The following is a 21,634-nucleotide window of genomic DNA, read 5'->3' as shown; positions in this document are numbered from 1 at the left end:
TATATCCCCCGCAATAAATTGTTGGATTCGGACCCAAGGCTTCAACTCCCCCACGCTGTGCCAGTTAACGACAACCCCTAGCACCGTTGCAGTATAGTACCAACTTAAATTGGGAATATTCAAACCTCCTCTTGCTTTATCTTTAAAGAGTATATGTTGGGAGACCCTTGGGGGCTTACGCTTCCAGATAAAGCGAAAGATTTTCCTTTGCCAAATGCGCATAGCCCCTGCTGGAACCTCCACTGGGAGCGTTTGAAACAAGTAGCAGAACCTAGGCAGGATATTCATTTTCGTAGCTGCCACTCTGCCAAACCAGGAGATGTCGGACCGGTCCCACTTATCCAAATCCTGCTGGATCTGAGACAGCAAGTGATCATAATTTAAGCGGTAAAGATCATCTAAGTTTGTCCCTAATCGCACCCCCAGGTATTTAACACAGGTTTTCGCAAAGCGAAAGGGCAATGTGCTCCCCACCGCCCTATACGATATGTCTGGCATAGAGATATTGAGCAGTTCTGATTTATCAGCATTGATTTTGAATCCAGACAATCGCCCAAACTTATACATTTCTTCCAATAACACTTTTAAGGAGGACTCAGGGTTCGTAACAGTGAATAGCAAGTCATCCGCGAACAGCGAGATTTTGTAGTCCACCTCCCCCACTTGTATGCCTGAGATATTGGAATGTCTCCTCACCTTCTCTGCAAAGGGCTCTAGCGAGAGGGCAAACAGTAAGGGCGAGAGCGGGCAACCTTGACGCGTACCCCTTTTAACTTCAAAGGGGTCCGAATATGCACCATTAATCTTTATACGAGCATGCGGTGCCCCATATAATTTCTTTACCCAGTTAATGAAAAAAACCCCCAACCCCAGTGTTTCCAGTACTTTGAATAAGAAAGGCCAATGAACCCGGTCGAACGCTTTTTCCGCGTCCACCGTGAGCATTACGGCCGGGATATTCTTAGATTGCGCCCACCACATTAATTCTACCACTCTCCGAACATTATCAGATGCGAGTCTACTGGGTATAAAACCCGACTGATCGTTCAGCACCAGCGTAGGAGCTACTCGCCCGAGTCTAAGGGCCAAGGCCCTAGCCAGAATTTTGAGATCAATATTGATCAGGGAAATGGGCCTGTAGGATCCACATAAAGTATGATCTCTACCGGGCTTCGCCAAGATTGTAATGCCCGCAGTGTTAGATTCCTGAGATAGGGTACCCTCCTCTCGCAGTGCATTATACATGGCCACCAGCGGGGACAACAACTCAGCACTGAACAACTTGTAAAATTTGCCAGTAAATCCGTCTAACCCCGGAGCTTTTCCAGATTTAAGATCCTTGATAATAAGGGAGACCTCCCCCTCCCCAATTTCTGCATCCAGCTGGCCCCTCAACTCTGGAGAGAGAGTCGGCAGTGGTAAGTCCTGCAAATAATGCTCAATCTCCTGCGAGGTACAGAGGTCCTCAGAATCATACAAAAGCTTGTAGAAATTATTAAAGCTGTTCCCAATTTCCCTCTGAGTATAGACATATTGCCCTTGGGGCCCCTTAATTTTAGTAATCTGAGATTGAGAAACTCTCTCTTTCAATTTCCGGGCTAAGTATCGACCCGCTTTGTTCCCCCATTCGAAATGATGTTGTTTCAACTGTTCTAACTGGTGCGCTATCCCATCCAACTCCAGAGTGTGCAGTTCTCTCCTTGCTGCTGATAGTTGTTGGTAAACACTATGGTCGGGAGAACGCTTATGACTCAACTCGAGTTTAGCAATGGTCTCCATTAGTGCCAGGCGTTCCCTATCTTTTTTCTTCTTTACAAAAGCCGCCCTGGCAATACACAGACCCCGAATATAAGCTTTGAGACTGTCCCAAAGTACTCCGGGAGGTACCGCCCCATCATCATTTATTTCTAAATAGACAGCTATCTCTGTCTTCAAATGTTCTACAAAATCTTTGTCATCTAGTAAACGATCATTTAATCTCCAAAATTTAGTGCCCGCCTGACATCCCCCAATGACCACAGTAAGCCAAATAGGGGCATGATCCGACCACGTTATCACCCCCAGTCCGGCATCTCTGATTGATCCCACTAAACCTTTATCTATGAGAAAGTAATCAATTCTAGAATAAGTCTGGTGCGGGTGGGAATAGAATGTATAATCCCTAGCCGTGGGGTTTTGTAATCTCCAAATGTCTATGAGCCCCCTATCTTGTATGAGGTGTTTAAGCACCAGTCGGGCCGCTTTCCCTCCTGCTCCCCCCCCTTGAGAGTTATCCAGGTAAGGGTAGCGTGTAATATTGAAATCTCCGCCTACAATAAGATGACCGTCCACCCACTCACTAATTATGGAGGAAATTTTTTGAAAAAATGTAGTCTGATCTGTGTTGGGTGCATAAAGATTCAGAAAAGTATACAGCCCATCATTGATCTTAGCTTTTACAAGTATATACCGGCCCTCCACATCCCTCACAACCGAAACCACATCAGCTGCTAGAGAGCTGGCCAAGAGGATTCCCACGCCCGTATATTTGTGTGAAACTGAAGCCGCTGCATGAAACACTGGTTGGAACCCTTTAATGGTTAATAGCCGCTCATATCGTTTTCTAACATGGGTTTCTTGACAATATATAATGTCTGCCTTCATATGGAGCATGTCCCGTGAAAACAATCGACGCTTGTTGTATGTGTTCAGACCTTTCACATTGATAGATGTTATTTTTAGTGACCCCATGATATCAGAAGTGTACAACTAACACCACCTAACAGGCTGGGGGTGCTCCCCTGAAATCCCCAAATCAAACTACTACGGTTACTCCCACTCGGAGCTCCGCTAATGGGGCCTTGGTCCTCGCTTACCCTCCCCCCCACCCACCCTCCCCCAACCCCTCCCACCCCCACCCCCGCCCAACCCCCCACTTTCCACTCTCCCCTCCGAGTGGTTCTCCACCATGAGAGAGCCGACGCCAACTCAACCATAACGATAACACACAGAACTGAGCTCCCCCCCTCCCCCGTCCCCACCCTACAGATGCCAGACAATAAACATTAAGAACAAACAGAACAATAGGATGGGAATAGATGGATCCCCCTCCAGCATTAATAGCATCTAATAACCAGGCTTGAAAAAGGCTTTATAAAGTCCACACATCATTTGTCCCACTTGCACTAATTCACTGAATGGAGTGCCCATATCGGGCCAAGGTTAACCTGCTCCGGGATGAAAACGGTCCTAGCCCGGTTCCTCCAGGTCCGCTGACCCTCCTGACCTGCGACACAAACGCTTTCCCGCTTTGTCCACTCTTTTCCAACGCGGTCGATCTGCCTTCCGGACATTGCTAGGAGTGGCAACGGCCTTAGGTAGAGGGGTGTCCGCCGTGATCAGTCCCGCCATCCGCAGAATATCTTCAGCCTCCATAACCTTATGGACCCTGGAATCCGTGCCACTGATGGTGAATTGCAATCCGAATGGAAAAAGCCAGCGGTATTTAATATTATGAGATCTCAGGATACTGATTACATCTCGGAATTCCCTCCGTTTTCTAATGGTGGAAGTCGCTAGATCTTGAAAAACTTCAATTTGGTTGCCCTTCCATTTGAGGGAGCCCTGGGACCTGGCAGCTCGAGCCACCGTTTCTTTGACTTGAAAGCTGTGGAAACATGCAATGATGTCACGGGGCAAGTTATTCCTTGGTTTGCCATATACTCTATGAGCCCTTTCCAGGACCACCTCCCGGGGCCTGCCACCAGTTTCCTCTGAGTCCAGAATAGCTGAACAAATGTCCTGCACTACTTTAGTGCTGTCTCTATAATCCTCCCCCTCGGGTACTCCTCTAAATCGAAGATTTACCCTCCGGGCTCTATTCTCCAAATCTTCCACGTGCATTTGGAGTTCCTCCTGCGCCTCCTGGTACTTGCCCTGCTCCTCCCGTACCTCGTCCACCGCTGTATGCACTGCCTCCAGGCCGGCCTCGTTTTCATCCGCCCTTCTTTCCAGCTCACGAATGTCCGTTTTAATATCTTCTCGAAGAGCACTCAGCTCCTCTCTCACCCGAGCCATATCGCCCCGGAGGTCCTGAAACCACTGTTGAAATTCCTGTCTCGAAGGGACCTCCAACTCCCCGACTGGCGTCACGAGTCCCGGGCACTCTCCCGTCTCGCTGCTCAGCGCCATTTTGCCGTCGGTGTCGGGAGTCGCGGCAGCTGCTGCTGCCGCGAATGAGAAGCGGTTCAAATCCGGTTTTTTCCGCGGAGTTGCAGGAGCCGTCATTGCTGGACTCGGAGGTGCTTAATAAAGTGGGTAAGAAGCCAAATTAAGCCCCGATGGAGGGAGATCCACACCGGAGGAGGAGGGAGCCGAAAGCTCAGGCGGCCATCTTGGCTGGTGACGTCACCGCTCCTCGTGTGGAAGGTTTTTGAATCGTGGTGCACTGCCCACTCAGCTCATCCACAGACGGCCTCTATGCCTCAGATCTTCTCCTTCCTGCAAGCGGGTCTGGATAAGGGTCTAGCCTACAACTCTCTGAGGGTGCAGGTGGCTGCCCTTGGGTCCTTGATCCAGCGACGGGAGGAAATTCCACTTTTGTCTCACCCAGATGTCGTCCGGTTCCTCAAGGGTGTGAAGCATTTGAAGCCGCCGCTTCAAGCTCCTTGTCCCTCCTGGAGCCTCAACTTGTTACTCCGGATCCTGGGTGGACCTCCCTTCGAGCCTCTACGTGCTGCTACTCTCAAGGATCTCACTCTTAAGGTGGTTTTCCTCGTAGCCATTTGTTCTGCCCGCCGGGTCTCCGAGCTCCAGGCGCTGTCCTGCAGGGAACCTTACCTACGGCTCACCGACTCTGGGGTCACCTTGTGCACGGTGCCCTCGTTCCTGCCCAAGGTGGTCTCTGCTTTTCACCTGAATCAGACGGTGGAACTTCCCTCTTTCTTCTCAGATGACCCTCGAGATCTCCTCAAGCTCGACGTCAAACGCATCCTGATACGTTACCTGGAGGTCACCAATGAGTTTCGTCTGTCTAACCACCTGTTTATCCTCTGGTCCGGTTCCCAGAAGGGATCCAAGGCCTCAAAGACGACGATTGCTCGTTGGCTGAAGGAAGCTATTGGGGCCAGGAATATAGGTGCGGGGAAGCAACCCCCGCTGGGCATCAGAGCCCACTCTCTCCGCTCCCAGGCGGCATCCTGGGTGGAGAGTCACTCCGTTTCTCCTCAAGAGATAAGCAGAGCGGCTCATAGAAGTCATTGCATACCTTTGCTAGGCACTATCGCTTGGATGTCCATTCGTCGACTTTTGGTTCTTTTGGCGACAGGGTCATTCAAGCAGGTTTATCCAGGGCCCACCCTCAGTAGGGAAACTTTGGTACATCCCACCGTCTGGACTGATCCGGGTACGTATAGGGAAAAGAAAATTATTCCTTACCTGCTAATTTTCGTTCCTGTAGTACCACGGATCAGTCCAGACGCCCTCCCTCATACTTGTTGGGATTTCTGTTTGGGATCTACTTCCTTGCTTTTGCCTCTCTGTGTCTCTATGGCTATCCTATCCACCTGTGGAGCTGTTTCAGAGTTCTCTTTGCAAGTTTGCCTTTTGGCATCGGTTTGTTCAAGTTTACAGTTCAAAGTTACATTAACGTAGTTTGCTTGATCCCTCCTCCTCTCTCTCTCTCTCTACGGCTTTGATAGTCTGTTTTCTGGGATAGTGGGTGTGCTGGCTTATATGGCAGCACTCTCTGAAGTTTTTGTCTGACTCCATCTGCTGGACGGGGGACTTAACCCACCGTCTGGACTGATCCGTGGTACGGGCCTAGAAAACAGCAAGGTAGGCAATCAAACAGTGCCGTGAGGATAACAACAAAGAATAGATGCCCAAGGGTCTTTTTCCAAATCTTTAATTGGTGGAGACGTATGTGATTAATTAAAAATGCCAGACTTGCGCCGAGTTTCGTCACATTCCAGTGGCTGCCTCAGGGGCTTAAATGAGAGCACACTGAATAACTATTAGTTAATTCCAACAACATCCGCATTACAGACGTATCTTGAATAAATAATATAGCGCTTAAGCTTCTCCCGGTTCCATTCTATTGCAGGCAAGACGTCCATCCACTTCCCTGACCTATGTGAAGGTATGGAGGCTCTTTGAGATCTGGTGTCATCAGCGCTCTTGCGATCCTTTAACGGTTGAGGTCTCTCTGGTACTGGATTTTCAGCAGCAGGTGCTCAAGAAGGGTTTGGCGTTCAATTCTCTTCAGGTCCAGGTAGCAGCCTTGGGTGCCTTGTAGGGAAAGTTTTCCGGTGGTTTGCTTGCAGCACACCCTGACATTGTTCGATTTCTCAAGGGGGTCAAACATTTACGACCTCCCGTCTGAGTGGTGTGTCCAGATTGGAGTTTAAATCTTGTATTGCGTGTGCTCTGTGGCGCTCCTTTCGAACCGCTTCCCTGAAAGATCTAACCTTGAAGATGGTGTTCTTGGTGGCCATTTGCTGGCGTGTCGGATTTATGAATTGCAGGCCCTGTCGTGCCGTGACCCTTTTTTGCGGATTCACGATGATAGGGTGATGTTATGCATGGTTCCTTCCTTTGTTCCTAAGGTGGTTTCGGCTTTTCATGTTAATCAGACAGTGGAGCTTTCAGGGTTCCAGCAGGGTTCCAGGGGGTCGCCTCAGGACAAGGATCTTCTTCTTTTGGATATGCGTCGGGTCTTATTGCGTTATCTAAGAACATAAGAAAATGCCATACTGGGTCAGACCAAGGGTCCATCAAGCCCAGCATCCTGTTTCCAACAGTGGCCAATCCAGGCCATAAGAACCTGGCAAGTACCCAAAAAGTTACCTAAAAAAGTACCTAAACGTTACCAATGACTTCAGACGCTCCGATCATTTGTTCATTCTTTTCGGGGGTGCAAAAAAAGGGGACAAGGTGTCTAAAGCGACCATTTCTCGATGGATTAAAGAGACTATTACTTCAGCATATTTGGTCCGCGGCCGCCAAGTGCCTTTGGGTCTCCGAGCTCATTCCACCAGTGCTCAGGCTACTTCCTGGGTGGAGTGTCAGTTGCTATCACCTCAGGAGATCTTCCGGGTGGCGGTATGGTCCTCTTTGCACACATTTACTAAGCATTATCACTTGGACGTTAAGGCCTCTGATGAGGCGTCCTTCAGTGCAAGTGTTCTACTTGCGGGTCTTTCGGGTTCCTGCCCAGTGTAGGGTGGCTTGGGTACATCCAACTTCTCTGGACTGATCCTTGTACGTATAGGGAAAAGAAAATTGGTTCTTACCTGCTAATTTTTGTTCCTATAGTACCAAGGATCAGTCCAGAGGCCCACCTCTTACTTCAGTTACCGAAAGACTGTGTTGGCTCAATTTGCCTAGTTTTTCATAGAGCTCCTTTTTTGCAGAATTCAATTGTTGGAGCAGTTTTTTTCTAAAGGTTTATTTACTCATGTTGTTTCCTTGGGGCGAAGTGGGGGACAGTGGTTTTTGGTCGCCCCTTCGTCCATTAGTATTGGTTGTTTGGCTGGGGTACAGGTCAATACTGAGGGACTGCAGGTGGCACTCTTGTATATATGGCAGTGCCCAAAGTTTTGCTCTCTGACTCCACCTGCTGGTAGGGATGCACAACCCACTTCTTTGGACTGATCCTTGGTACTATAGGAACGAAAATTAGCAGGTAAGAACCAATTTTCTTATATGCTGGGTGGAACAGTAATTGTCCCGCATCGCGGCGTCCCAAATAGCGGGCGTCGAAAATGTGCAGGCGGACTTTCTCAGTCGGAACCGCCTCGACCCCGGAGAGTAGGAATTGGCAGATGAGGCCTTTTGGCTCATTTGCGACAAATGGGGCACTCCCTGCCTGGATCTGATGGCGACGTTCAAGAATGCCAAGGCCCCGCGGTTTTTCAGCAGGCGCAGGGAGAGAGGGGCCGAGGGCATGGATGCTGTAGTGCTCCACTGGCCATCCGAAGTGCTACTTTATGTGTTTCCTCCATGGCCGCTCATCGGAAAGATACTCCGTTGCATAGAGCTTCACCCAGCAGAGGTGATCTTGATAGCTCCGGAGTGGCCGAGGCAGCCATGGTTTGCGGACCTGCTCAACCTGGCCGTGACGGACCCTCTACGTCTGCTGGACGTCCCGGCTCTCCTTCGTCAAGGACCCGTCTGTTTGGAAGAGGCGGCTCACTTTTGTCTAGTGGCATGGCTTTTGAGAGGCTCCATTTGAAAAACAAGGGGTAGTCGGACGTGGTGGTCGCTACCCTTTTACGGTCCCGCAAGCCATCCACATCCTTAACTTATGTCAGGGTGTGGAAGGATTTTGGGGCTTGGTGCGTGGAACAGGAGGTAGACCCACTCCGGGCGTCACTGGCTGACATTTTGTGTTTTCTACAAGCTGGACTGGCTAAAGGTTTGTCGTGTAGTTCCCTGAAGGTCCAGGTGGCGGCTTTTGGTTGTTTCCAGGGTTCCATTCATGGCATCTCATTGGCAACACATCCAGATGTGGTGCGTTTCCTTCGAGGAGCAAACACTTGCACCCTCCGATCCGACTGCCTTGTCCTTCGTGGAGTCTGAATTTAGTCCTTACAGCTCTGTGTGGTCTGCTCTTTGAGCCATTGAAAAGGGCAACGCTGAAGGATCTCATTTTGAAGGTGGTATTTCTGATAGCTATTTCGTTGGCCCGGAGGGTGTCAGAACTTCAGGCATTGTCTTGTGGTGAGCCCTTCCTGCGGATCTCAGAGTTGGGAGTTTCCTTGCATACGGTCCCATCTTTTCTTCCAAAGGTGGTTTCTTCCTTTCACTTGAATCAGTCGGTGGAACTTCCTTCATTTGTGGATTTGGATTGTGCGGATCCTATCGTGCGAGACTTGCGGAAATTGGATGTTCGTAGGGCGTTACTGCAGTACTTAGAGGTTACGAACGCTTTTCGTTTGTCCGACCATCTTTTCGTGCTGTGGAATGTTCCGAAAAGCAGCAATATGGCTTTTAAGACACTGATGGCTCGTTGGCTGAAGGAGGCTATAAGTTCAGCTTATTTACTGCGTGAGAAGCCCTCACCGGTGGATTTCGAGCACATTCTACTCTGGCGCAGGCAGCAACCTGGGCGGAATGTCAACACATTTCGCCTCAAGAGATTTGCAGAGCGGCAATGTGGAAGTCTTTGCACACTTTCGCGAGGCATTACCGACTGGATGTCCAAGCTCCAGATTCCGGAGGATTTGGAGAATGAGTGCTCTGAGCGGGCCTCTCCGGATCCCGCCCTAGGTAAGATAGCTCTGGTACATCCCAGGAGTCTGGACTGATGCAGGTACGTACAGGGAAAGGAGTTGTTAGTGTCTTACCTGATAATTTTCGTTCCTGTAGTACCACGGATCAGTCCAGAGTCCCCCTGTTGTCAGCATTCAGGCAATGGAGAGTCCGCTCGTGCAGTATGGTCTATTTCAATTTCGGTTTTGCAGATCAATTTGTTCACAGTGTTTGTTTGGGTTCTGTGCCCTTTTGAGGGTTTGTGAGCCAGTTTGGAGTTTAGAGTTAATTTGTTAGATGGTTTTGATCCATTCTGCTTTGTTACTGAGAAATACTGACGAACTGTGGGTGGCACCTCATGGTAAAGGGCAGAGTTTGTGAAAATTTCTCTGTCTCCATCTGCTGGAATGGGGGGGGGGGGGGGGGGCAAAACCCAGGAGTCTGGACTGATCCGTGGTACTACAGGAAATAAAATTATCAGGTAAGAAACTAATTTTCCTTTATCATCCTCGGCTCCTGCCCCTCCTGACTCCTGCACCCACTCCACCAGCCTACTCTGCATCTTAACAATTTGCATAGCACTAACACTCTTCGCACACCAGCTGACACACTAAACTCCTGCCACACTCATTCACCCTCTCTCCTGTTGTTCAAACTCGAGGAGAACTAGGGGTAAATAATCCAAAGTGTGTGCATTGGTGCAAACTCTGCTGGTATTTTTAACCCATGGTGTATGCAGCAGTAATAAAAGCAAAACCATGCAGGTAGTTTTGCATAGATTATTGTGTAAGGAAAAGTTACGTGCAGAGATTTGTGCCTGCTTTCTCTGCATGTCACTTTTCGGCACAAAACTACGCGTGTACTTTTGCAAAATCAAAACTACGTGCGTTGTTCAGTCCCCACCCCCAGGATTGCCTTTGCAGTCTATGTGTAAAAATAAATATGGTTCAGCCACACGCATATTTTTACCTGCGGACAGGTTAGGCTGTTTTTGAAACCCTGATTTCCATGGTTAAAATGTTATATATCCATGCAAAGTGCTTTGACTATTGCCCTACCAGGGACTAGACGGAGACAAAACCCGGCCCATAGACATTCAAAGGACGCGACAAAAGACATCAGAAAGGGTGTGATGAAGGCTCACAGGACACAGAGAAGACACCTAACCTGAAATTTCCACAGCCTTTATAAGCAAATCTTCCACTCCTCCATCGAACTATTAATACTGTTCTTCTCTTTCCCCCTCTCCTGAGAGCACGTGTAAAGCTTCCTTTTATTTGTGAAGGGCAGGAAGCAGGAGGAGCTTGTGGGCACAGGTCGTGTTCACCGTCAGATCAGCAGGGCTTTGCAAGTGTTTGAAACCTGCCGTGCAGCTCTTTTCATGTTCTTGAGTCAAGAGGGCAGGGGGACACGAGGGTCCCGGGGCCAGTCTTTTAACTTTCCCCCTACTCCAGCACAGACCAAGAGCCCCGGGACAGCTTTCTTTCCAATGAGGGGGAGGATAAAGTCCTCCAAGGCCCAGTTCTTAGCACAGGTTGGAATTTACAGTTCTTCAATTCTCTCCGTGCAAGGGTCTCTCAATACTGGGCAGGGAAACTCTTACGCTCCATGGTGTTCGCAGTTGGGCAGGGTATCCTTAGCTGGGACAGAGAACCCCTTCCAAAAGTGCTGCTGACAAAAAGGCATACAGTCTTTGGACAGTCTCCCCAAAGTATCTCTCCCCAAGCGTGAAAACCCCAGATGGGTGTCCTCGCAGTAGAATTGTAGGTCTTACTCAGAGTTTACCTCTTCGGTTATCTCAATGGCATTTTTCTGAAGAAAAGTCCAGCAGCAGGGAACACAGCAGCTCTTTGCAGACGACCCCTCTTCCGTCAGGAAGGTGGCCACAAACTTCCTACTGGGAGCTCAGAAAAAAACCCACAAAAATGTAGAAACTCTGGAAGCCTCCTGCATCGGGTCACCCCTGATCCAGCCCCCTGTGTGAAGACTGGAGAGCAGCGCAGTCTTCCTTACCCCCCTGATACCCCGAATTCTCCGGTCAAGGGCTTTCACAAGGAGAAGTCCTCAAAAGGGCATAAGCATCCAAAAGTCCTAATCAAAAAATGGAACTAGCACCAAGTAGGCACTGGTCCCCTTCCCATTAGGGTATTAGCCCAGTCTGTGAAACCCTGTACCCAAGCAGGGGAGCAACTCAAGAAAAGGCCCTCCTACTGTCTCTAACTCCTAACCAAAATGCCACACCCGGCTCTGCTGCCGCCTGCTTTTATAAGCAGCAGGGGAGCTGGCCATTCCAGTAACCTCCAGGGAGGAGCTGTTCAGAAATAAAGCCACCCCCTCCCTCTGCTACCTTCCACTAACTCCCAGCTCAAAAAAAGGGTCATCACGCGCATATTAAGAACATAAGAACATAAGAAAATGCAATACTGTTTTATGTTTTATATTGTTTTATGTTTTATTTTTTTTTATGCCCGTGCAAGCTTACTGCTTAAAACAAAAGAGTTACAGGGAGACTTGAGGAGCTTCAGCCTTCTCACTGCTAATTAGATCCTGGCTGTATTTAAGTCTTTCTTGGGTTCCCTCTGCTGCCCTGAGTGCTGGAAGGGAAAGCTTGGCAAACTCAGGATGGTACTAGAGAAGGGAGAAGAGTTAGGAGTAGCGGGAAGAGGGAGAATGATGTCGGATTTCCACCGGTGTCTTCAGAGTCAGAAGCCTCATATATTTCATAACCATATGTATCACTTTCTCAATTTCCTTCAATATAGTTTGTTAAAAAAAAAAAAAATCCCCCAAAGTTTCATTTTTGCTTTTTGATATACAGATTGTCCAGGCTGGCTGAGAGGAGGTGGAGGATTCACAGAGGACGAATGCCGAGGAATTTTAGCATTGATGGATGTATCCTTTTTACTAAGAGTAATTGATATTTTCCTTTTCACATCTTCTTTTGCTTTGAGTTATGGCCAAACATATTGAAAAACACATTCAGCGTGGAGACTACAATCATTCATCTTGGTGTGAGTGGGCGTAATCCATTCATCTCTGTTTGTGTACCATGAAATTCAATTGAAAGCCTTCCTACCCCCTGAACAGTGCAGAACGCAATGCCCTTTTTTAGAAGGATATAAGTTACTGGTCCTGGCAATGAACGACCTCCAAGTTCCAGATCATCAGCCTTTGATTGGGGAGAGAGAGATAATTTAGACATAGACAGTAGGGATTGGTTGACAAAGCCCTATAATTACACCAAATAATATATTGATAAGTGAAAGGTAATGATGGTTCCCTGTACATACTCGGATCAGTCCAGTTAGTGGGTTGAGCCTCCTGTCCAGCAGATGGAGACAGAGAAAAACTGAAAGGTTATCATATATCAGGATAGAGCCCCTCCTGTGTCCCTTCTGTATTTCTCTGTCTCCAGTAGATCCAGACAGTTGAACCTGCGGCTCCCCTTCTTTAGCTATTTCTTCTTTCTGTGGGGGGTTTTTTCTTCCTCACTGTTACTTCAGGATCTTATATCAGAAGAAAAAAAAAAAAAGAAATTTTTCAAAGTTCAAAACCCGTGTTTCTCAGGGAGACAGCTCTGTCCCCTGGCTCTTATAGGGTCCTAGGGGGGCTTGCCCCTTGAATATTCAGCCTAGGATTCCTTACCCGGTGACCCTTGACTGGCTTGGGGCGATACTGGTGTTCCAGTCACTCCCCCTCTTGACTTCCCTCACCCGGGAGTTTGTATTGCTTCGGGTACTGCTGCACTGACATTTTTAAGCTGCTGCAGATATTAAAAAAAAAATTTTTTTTAAAGTCAAGGAAGCCAGAAGGAACACTTTCGCCTCACCCCCGTTCAGTTGCTCTGGGGACAAACGGAACAAGCAGCTCAGGGTTCACTCTCCTGCTCCTGCTCACGATTGCAGCCCGGCTCAGCTGTTTTTCATTAGCGGCAGCCTTCCCTTGCTCATGCCGAGATCAGTAACTTGCCAGCCAGTAGGGAGCCTGGTTCGCAGCTCTCCCATGATGGCCTCTGCTCAGATTGTTTACCTGGGGGTGAGGGACCCTCCGGGGCACCAGCAAAATCAGCGGTCCGGGTCGGGCTCCCAGACACGTTTCCAAGCTGGCTCCCTCGAGAAAAACCGTGGGAACAGCGACCATTTTGGGCTCAGGGATTGCAACGGATTCTGTGCCTCAAGGGGGAGGGGAGCCAGATTTTGCGATTTCGCCTCCAGATTTGAGCCCCGTGCACACCCCTGGAGGGGGTGCCTGACCTTTCTGACCTAGCCCCTCCCCCCCATTACCCAGAAAGGCTCAGCATCGTTTTACTCCAGATTTTGTGCTTTTGTTGCACAAATCTTATTTAGTCAGCCTTCAGGAACAGGAGGACCCCCCCCCCCCCCCAAGACCCTCCTCTGGCAAAGATCCCTCGGGGGTCCGTTGCACATGCATCTCAGGCCCCAGATTCCCAGGGTCCTGTCCGAGTCGGGACCGTTCCGGGCGTATCAACCACCCCAGATCCTCCCCAGCCCTCTCCTCCAGATCCTGATCCGCTGTTACGAATGGACACCGGTTAGGTGTGGTAAACACCACCTGCGGGGGTGACTCCAGGTGGAGAGAGACAGGGGTTGCAGGAAAGCCTCTGATACTGGCTGGGGTAGAATCTGGTGCAGGCAGGAGTGTGTAAGGCTGGGTACTGGCTGAGGTTTATGGAGCTGAATACTAACAGAAGGGTGCCTGTGGTAGTGAGAGCTGGCTGGAGGGAGTCTAATACAAAGTGCGTGGAGGTAAGGGTGAACTTAAACACAGGAACAGCATGGAGGTATGTGTGGAAGTGAATGCATGTAGAGGTGATCAGAATACTGGAACTGGGTGCTGGTAAGGATGGACTCAGGGTTGCGTGCAGGTAAGGGTGATACTGACTGTTGGTATGAGTGACTGGACTAAGGGAACTCGGGGAAAACAAGACTGACAATGACCAGACAGACTAATCAAACATTACAGCACTAAACATAAAACACACAAGCCCGAAGGCAGCACAACTAAGCTGAGTGCCCAAAGGCAACAGAGCAAGGTAGAAGCCCAAAGGCAGCAGGGCAAGGCAGAAGCCCGAAGGCCACACAGAGGCAGGCAGAAGGCTAGAGCAGGGAGCCCAGACGAGCTCGATGCCGAAGCACTGAGGAAAATGCTAGACAGGGTTATAAAGGAAGTCAGAAACATAGAGTAGACAAGGAGGGCGGACTGGGCCAGCCAGGAGAACATGCTCATGGGGGACCTCTGGTGGTGAGGCGGCTGCATAGCAGCCATAGTCGTAACATCCGGATCCGGATATACTCCCAAATCCCACAATAGAGGGTGACGAACTGCGGGTTTTATGATTATTCCAGAGAGAAGAGCGGAACCCGCTCATTCCTGTTGTACTGGATGAGCTGGGGATCGAAAACCCACCTGAGGAATCTGCCAGTGCCTCTGCCCCAGGGAACATGGACCTGGTCCTGGTGGGACTCAGGGCTCCTCCACGTACTTTTCCCTTCCTCCCTATGCTCATGCTGCTCCTCCTACGGGAATAGGAGTTTCCCGAATCGGGTCTCCGCGTGGGTAGGGCAGTGGACAAGCTCTACCTGACCAATGCCTAGAGATGCTTAAGGTTCCTAAGGTGGACGCTTCGGTCTCCACAGTTACCAAACACACCACCATCCCGGTGGTTGGAGCCATGGCGCTCCAACCACCGGGATGGAGCGCCACCTATGTTCAGGATCGCAAACTGGAACTGCATCTCAAGCGGATCTTTGAAGTCCTCGCTTTAGGAGTTCAGGCGACAGTCTGTAGCAGCCTCATGCAGTGGGCAAGCCTCAGGTGGGTTCAACAATTACTCAGTCCCCAGGACCTCCCATCTGCAGAGACGGAACAGGTGGATCGGCTGGAAGCTGTGGTTGCATATGGAGCTGACACCCTCTACGACTTGCTCCGGGTGCAGGCCTGGGCCATGGTGTCCGCAGTATCGGCCAGATGGCTTCTTTGGCTACGAAATTGGGCTGCAGATCCCTCCTCCAAGACGCAGCTGGGCACGCTTTCTTTCAAGAGTAAGATGCTTTTTGGTGAGGACCTTGAGCAGCTTATTAAATCTTTGGGAGGCAACAAGATTCATAAGCTGCCTGAGGACTGCCCTAGACAGGCTAAGTCCTTCTTTCCTTCTCGCTCTCGCTTCCAAGGCCAGTGCAGGTACAATAACAGAGTGCAGGGATCCTTCCAAAGAGGTGCTTCTGCTAGATCCCAGCCGTGGTCTCATTCCTTTCGTGGCCGACGTCCCTTCCGGTATGGTAACTTGCAAGGCCCCTCTGCGAAGTCCTCACAGTGAGATACGACCGGCCCATTCCTCTGTTTAAAATTTAGGTGGTCGTCTGTCTCTGTTTCTCAAGGAATGGGTCAAGATTACAACGGATCAGTGGGTCCTCGAGGTGATTGAAAAAGGCTACGCATTAGAATTTGCTTGGGACCTCACGAACCGCTACCTCATCTCTCTTTGCGAGAACCAGAAGCATCCGGCGGTGTGTCAGACTCTAGTCAGGCTGCAAGAGCTGGGAGCCATAGTCCCTGTGCCTGTGGAGGAACAGGGATCCGGCCAGTACTCCATCTACTTTGTCATTCCCAAAAAGGATGGTTCCTTCAGACCAATCCTGGACATCAAGAGATTCAACCGGGCCCTCAAGGTTCCCCATTTTCGGATGGAGACCCTGAGGGCGGTCATAGTGGCGGTTCGCTCAGGTGAATTTCTCGCGTCTCTCGACTTCCTAATCCGCCACAACCATCAGAAGTTTCTCCGCTTTGACATCTTGGGTCAACACTTCCAGTTTCGGTCGCTTCCATTTGGTCTGGCCATCGCGCCGCACACTTTTACCAAAGTCATGGTGGTGGTGGCGGCCACCCTATGCCGCGACGGAGTCCTAGTCCATCCTTACCTGGATGACTGGCTCATTTGCACCAAATCAGAGGACCTCTGCATGATATCAGTCAACAGAGTCTTGACATTTCTGGATAGTCAACTTCTCCAAAAGCATCCTCCAGCCCTCTAAGGTCCTGGAGTTCCTGGGAGCGCATTTCGACATTCGCTTGGGCAAGGTTTTGTTACCAGAGGCCCGGGCGCTCAAGCTCATGGATCAAGTATGGCATCACTTAGCTCTCTCCATTCCCAAGGCCTGGGACTACCTTCAGGTCCGGGGCTCCATGGCCTCAACTATCAGTTTGGTTCCTTGGGCTTTTGCGCATATACGTCCGTTACAGAAAGCTTTGCTGTCCCACTGAAAGCCGGTCTCTGAGGAGTTTCAGACTCCGCTACCTCTCTCCAACTCTACCATAGCCAGCATGCGGTGATGTCTATCGCTCGCCCACCTTCTGAAGGGGGGTGCCTCTGACAACTCCCCAGTGGATCATCTTTATGATGGATGCCAGTTTCTCCGGCTGGGGAGCAGTGTGCCAGAATCAATCTACTCAGGGACTATGGTCCCCAATGCAATTCCAGTGGCACATCAACCACCTGGCAACCCGAGCGATTCGTCTGGCACTCAAGTCCTTCCTTCCTTTGATCTGTCGCAAAGAGGTATGAGTCTTATCCGACAATGCCACCACAGTCGCTTACCTCAATCGCCAGGGGGGCACCAGGAGTCGTCTGGTGGCATTGGAAGCCAGCAAGCTCCTCTCATGGGCAGAGCGCCATCTGGATCGGCTGGCGGCCTCCCACATCGCGGGGACAGAGAATGTTCAAGCCGACTTCCTCAGTTGTCAACATCTAGACCCCGGAGAATGGGAGTTGTCCGAGGAGGAGATGGATCTTGTCGTGCGCAGGTGGGGTGCTCCCCACTTGGCCCTGATGGCCACCTTCGGAAATGCACAGGCTCCCAGATTCTTCAGTTGCAGAAGGGAGCCTGCTTGGAAGGCGTAGATGCCCTGATCCTGCCCTGGCCTCACAAAGTCCTCCTATACGTCTTCCCACCTTGGCCTCTGGTGGGAAAGGTGCTCAGGAGGATAGAACTTCACATGGGTCAAGTCATTCTCGTGGCACCAGAGTGGCCTCGATGACCATGGTTTGCAGATCTGGTGAACCTCACAGAGGAGGGTCCCCTCCACCTCGGTCATCTACCAAACCTGCTGCGCCAAGGTCCTGTATTTTTCGATCAGGTGCATCGCTTTTGTCTAGCGACCTGGCTTTTGAGCGGTGTCGCCTAAGAAAAAAGGGTTATAAGGAAGAAGTTATTTCCACGCTGTTGCGGGCACGTAAAACGTCCACCTCTCTCGCTTATATCTGAGTTTGGAGGGTGTTTGAGAATATGAGTTCAAATTCCAGTATTTGCTCAGCCAGGAGAGTGTCCGAGCTCCAAGTGTTTATTTTTATTTATTTATATTTATTTTTAATTTTTATAGACCGAAGTTCTTGTAGGAACTACAAATCAATCCGGTTTACATACAACTTTTAAATGCCCAAAAAGAGTAGTGGGCTTTACATAGAACAGTTGAACAATAAAACAGGTAACAATAGAACTAACAATAAATTATGGAACAAATAGAATAGATAACCAATTAAACATAGTAATGTAGTAATAAATATTATATAGAAAAAAAATATAAAAGAGATAGAGTAAATGGAGTGTGAGTAAAGTATAAATACAAAGATGAAAGAGCTCAAAAATTAAGGTACAGTTGAAAAAAATTGTAATAGGAAAAAACAGTGAGATAACCCATGATTTGGGTTAAAAGACTTGATTAGGTAGCATTAGATATCTGGGAAGGCTTGACGGAAAAGCCATGTTTTTAGCTTTTTTTTGAACTCCTGATGACTTGGTTCTAGTCTTAGATCTGGGGGGAGCGCATTCCATTGGTGGGGGCCTCCTGAAGATAGTGCTCTTTTGCTCAGTGATGATTTTACCTGAGGGGCTTGCAATGTGCCTTTGTAAGTGTTGTCCTGTAGGGAACCTTTTCTCCGTTTTTCTGATTCTGGGGTTTCCCTCAAAACAGTCCTGTCCTTCTTACCTAAGGTGGTGTCCTCTTTTCACGTCAATCACTCCATGGAGCTTCCGGCTTTTTCTTCAGAGGACATTTCCAGCACTCCAGGTAGTGACCTGCGGTGACTGGATGTCAAGAGAGTTTTCCTACAATACTTACAAGTCACCAATGAGTTCCGTGTCTCTGATCATCTCTTTGTCTTATGGAGTGGTCCCAATAAAGGGAACAAGGCTTTTAAAGCTGCTATTGCTAGGTGGCTAAAGGAAGCGGTCGCATCGGCATATATCTGTCATGGCAGGCTGGTACCAGAGGGCTTAAAGGCCCATTCTTTGCGTTCACATGCTACTTCTTGGGCGGAGAGCCAGTTGGTTTTTGCGCAGGAAATATGCAGAGCAGCTACTTGGAAGCCTCTGCACACATTTGCTCAGCATTATCGTCTTGATGTCCACGTGCCAGAGTTTGGCTCCTTTGGCAGACAAGTGCTTCGAGCAGGACTATCTCGGTCCCACACTACTTAGGGAAGCTTTGGTACATCCCACTGTTTGGACTGATCTGGGTACATACAGGGAAAGGAAAATTAGTTCTTACCTGCTAATTTTCGTTCCTGTAGTACCACGGATCAGTCCAGACTCCCGACCTGCTGCGTTAGTATGCCTGCTCGAAATTTTTTTGTTCTACACAGTACTTCTGAACGAGGGTTTTTTTCTATCGGTCTTTGCTTCCTATCAGATTTTCAGGCACCGGAAATATCTACCTGATAGATATTTATATAAGAGCAGTTTATTTCTTACAGGATTTTTGAATTTCGAATTACGAGTTAATTGTTTAAAAGTTTCTTGTTTGATCATTTCCAAGTTAATGTTCTCTTTCTCTACTTTGATATCCTTAATTCTGAAGAGACACAGGAGAGGCTGTGTCCTGATATAGGATACCCTTTCAGTTTTTCTCTGTCTCCATCTGCTGGACAGGAGGCTCAATCCACTGTCTGGACTGATCCGTGGTACTAAAGGAACGAAAATTAGCAGTTAAGAACCAATTTTCCTAAAGCTTTGTTCCCTCTCTGGCAAGGAGCCTTTGCTTGAGTAGCCTCGTGCTCCAGTTTCTTGGGAGTTTGGTGATCCTCACCGTAGTAGTATGCCGTTGATGGCTTGGGATGCTCGGGGGAGAGAAAACAAACAGTAAAAATTAGAAGTAATTGTAATGGACCATTTGGGTTCATTATAATTAAGTCCTTTAGTTAGGGATAGTGAGGTTAGTAATTGGCGGGGGGGAGGTACCATTCATATGCAGCTCCCTCCCTTTGAGGGTGTTGAAATGGCCATCCATAAGGGTTTATAAGCAGCTCTGCTTTGCGGGGTTTGGAGAATTAGGTGGCAGTAAGGAGTGCTAGTTTCTTGGATTTTCAGGCCTGTTTGGAGGATCCAGGCAAACCCTGCCTGGGGATCCTAAGCGAGGTTGGGAGGTGGTTCCTACCAGTCCACTAATTGGCAGGCTGGGGCTTTCCTCTGGGTTATTTTGTGGGATTTTGCATTTTCGTGGTAGGAGCCTTGTGAGACCTTCCCTTCCATGGGTATCTCCAGGATACAGGGCACGGGGAACACTGCATCTGGGCTACCCAGGGTAGGGAAGACCTGCCCCTCTGTACCCTCAATGAGGAAGGAGGTATGGTGGTGACCTGAAGCAAGGCACAAACTCCAGTGTTAACCTCATTTGTGGGGAAAAGGCTGTTTTGGTTGACGATCAGGGAGGAAGAATGTTTCCGCCCATCTTGCTGCCCTTCTGGGGAACATCCCAGGGCTGCATGTTTCAGAGAGGATACCTCTCATCAGGGATTCGAGTGTGAGAAAAAGAGAATAAAGACCCACCTAACTCTGAGGAAGAACACTTGAGACCTTTGAAGACCCCCATCTAGAGTCTTCACCCCTGGGGAGAGAGAGAGGATTTGGACTCTCTGGGCAAAGATTGCAAATGAGTCACATGGAAGATACCTTCGTTGTTCTGCAGAGAAGCACTGGAGGTCTGCTCCGGACACAGTTCCAGCAAAGAGACTTGAAAAGGTTTCCAACACGCTAGGAAGAATCGACAATAAGAGATCGAGTTCTCTTCACTAAATACACTCCATGGTGTCAACGCAAGAAGAGTTATGAACGGAGCCTGTACGGCGAAACAGAGGCCTTTGTAGGGACAGAAAGAATTCAAGGTATAGCAGAAGATGAAGAGCGACTACAGAAACATCATTGGAAGAGCAGACCTGTGAATCAATTACAAAGTATCCTTTCTTGTGCATTGCGATTCATCTTCCTTGCGACTCATCTGCAGTTCCCAAAGTACCTTTCTTGAAGTCCAGCTGCATTTATTGCAAGTGTTTCATTGTTTCATTACCAGCACTCTGACAATGCTTTATGTGGATATCTATACATGTTATAAATGCATAACACTAAAGAGAGTTTAGAAGTGGGGTGAATGAGGAATGATTGACCAGGGCAATCGATAAATATGTGTGTGTGTGTGTGTGTGTGTGTGTGTGTGTGTTTTTGGGCCAATTTTATTTTTTGAATAGTTTTGATATTCTTTGCCATTGTGTAATAACGCTTGCAAGATTAAGCATTTTTTTAAAAACATTACCCTGTTTTAGGGTTCTCTGACGGATATACTTTTTAATGTAAATATTTTTTCCTGCTCAGGGTGTTTAGCACCCTCTTGGGTAGTATTTCAATCATGCTTCAATGATGAATAACTAGATGTGTCTCTTTTAACATAATAGGGGGATTTTTAGGAGACGGGTTCACCGTGAATAATAGTGCTATGGGAAGATGATTAAGGGCCAGGTGTAAGAGTCAAGCAAAAGTCTTACAGTATTATTTGCTGAGAAAGTGTGCCTGTGTCAGCACCACAGCTGTTTGCTGGGGCCAACAGAACCTCTTTCCACATCCTACTGTAGTGAACACTTAACAGGTATTATACAGATCAACCGTAAGGGGAGCCTTGAACTGGAAGAGTGTAGATGCTTATGGAGCTATCTGAATGAGTTTAAGGTATATGAGAATTGTTATTATTAACCAATAAACCCCCCGCCAGAGTTTCCTTTGTAATGCCACGTGGGGGAGGGGAAGTTGGTCATCAGCATATTTAGGTATACATTTTCAAAAGCTTAATCTGGTTTTACGTGCATAAAATAAGGAGTTTTGTGTGTAGATTGACGAAATACACTGAAGTGGAATTTCAACCACCTAAAATAACACATATTAAGTTCATAATGTGCATACATTTGGCCGCATATATAACAGGCGTTCTGGGAATGAGCTGCGGGAGTGTTTTCAGGGCATGTTATGAATTTACAAGAGTAACTTAACATATTCAAAAATTACGCTTATTCGCTACACCTCATTTTGCAACTGGTAAAGTTACGCGTGTATATTTTGTGACA

At 48.6% G+C, this 21,634-nt stretch overlaps 1 protein-coding gene across 2 annotated transcripts in view; it reads left to right on the top strand.

The window, feature by feature from the left end:
* LOC115086740 (calpain-13-like) overlaps positions 1–21,634 on the top strand; it is a 221,206-nt gene that overhangs the window by 163,560 nt on the left and 36,012 nt on the right. The window contains exons 17-18 of one of the 2 annotated variants that reach the window (XM_029593020.1): positions 12,050–12,123; positions 21,174–21,242. In XM_029593020.1, the coding sequence (XP_029448880.1) occupies positions 12,050–12,123; positions 21,174–21,242 (143 nt within the window). Of the gene's footprint in view, positions 1–12,049; positions 12,142–21,173; positions 21,243–21,634 lie in introns of both variants that reach the window. The other variant, XM_029593021.1, reaches the window with a different exon arrangement.

This window comes from Rhinatrema bivittatum, chromosome 3 (assembly GCF_901001135.1).
Source record: "Rhinatrema bivittatum chromosome 3, aRhiBiv1.1, whole genome shotgun sequence".
Lineage (NCBI taxonomy): Eukaryota > Metazoa > Chordata > Amphibia > Gymnophiona > Rhinatrematidae > Rhinatrema > Rhinatrema bivittatum.
The sequence above is the reverse complement of the archived record's forward strand: the minus strand, read 5'-3'. Positions and strand labels throughout refer to the sequence as shown.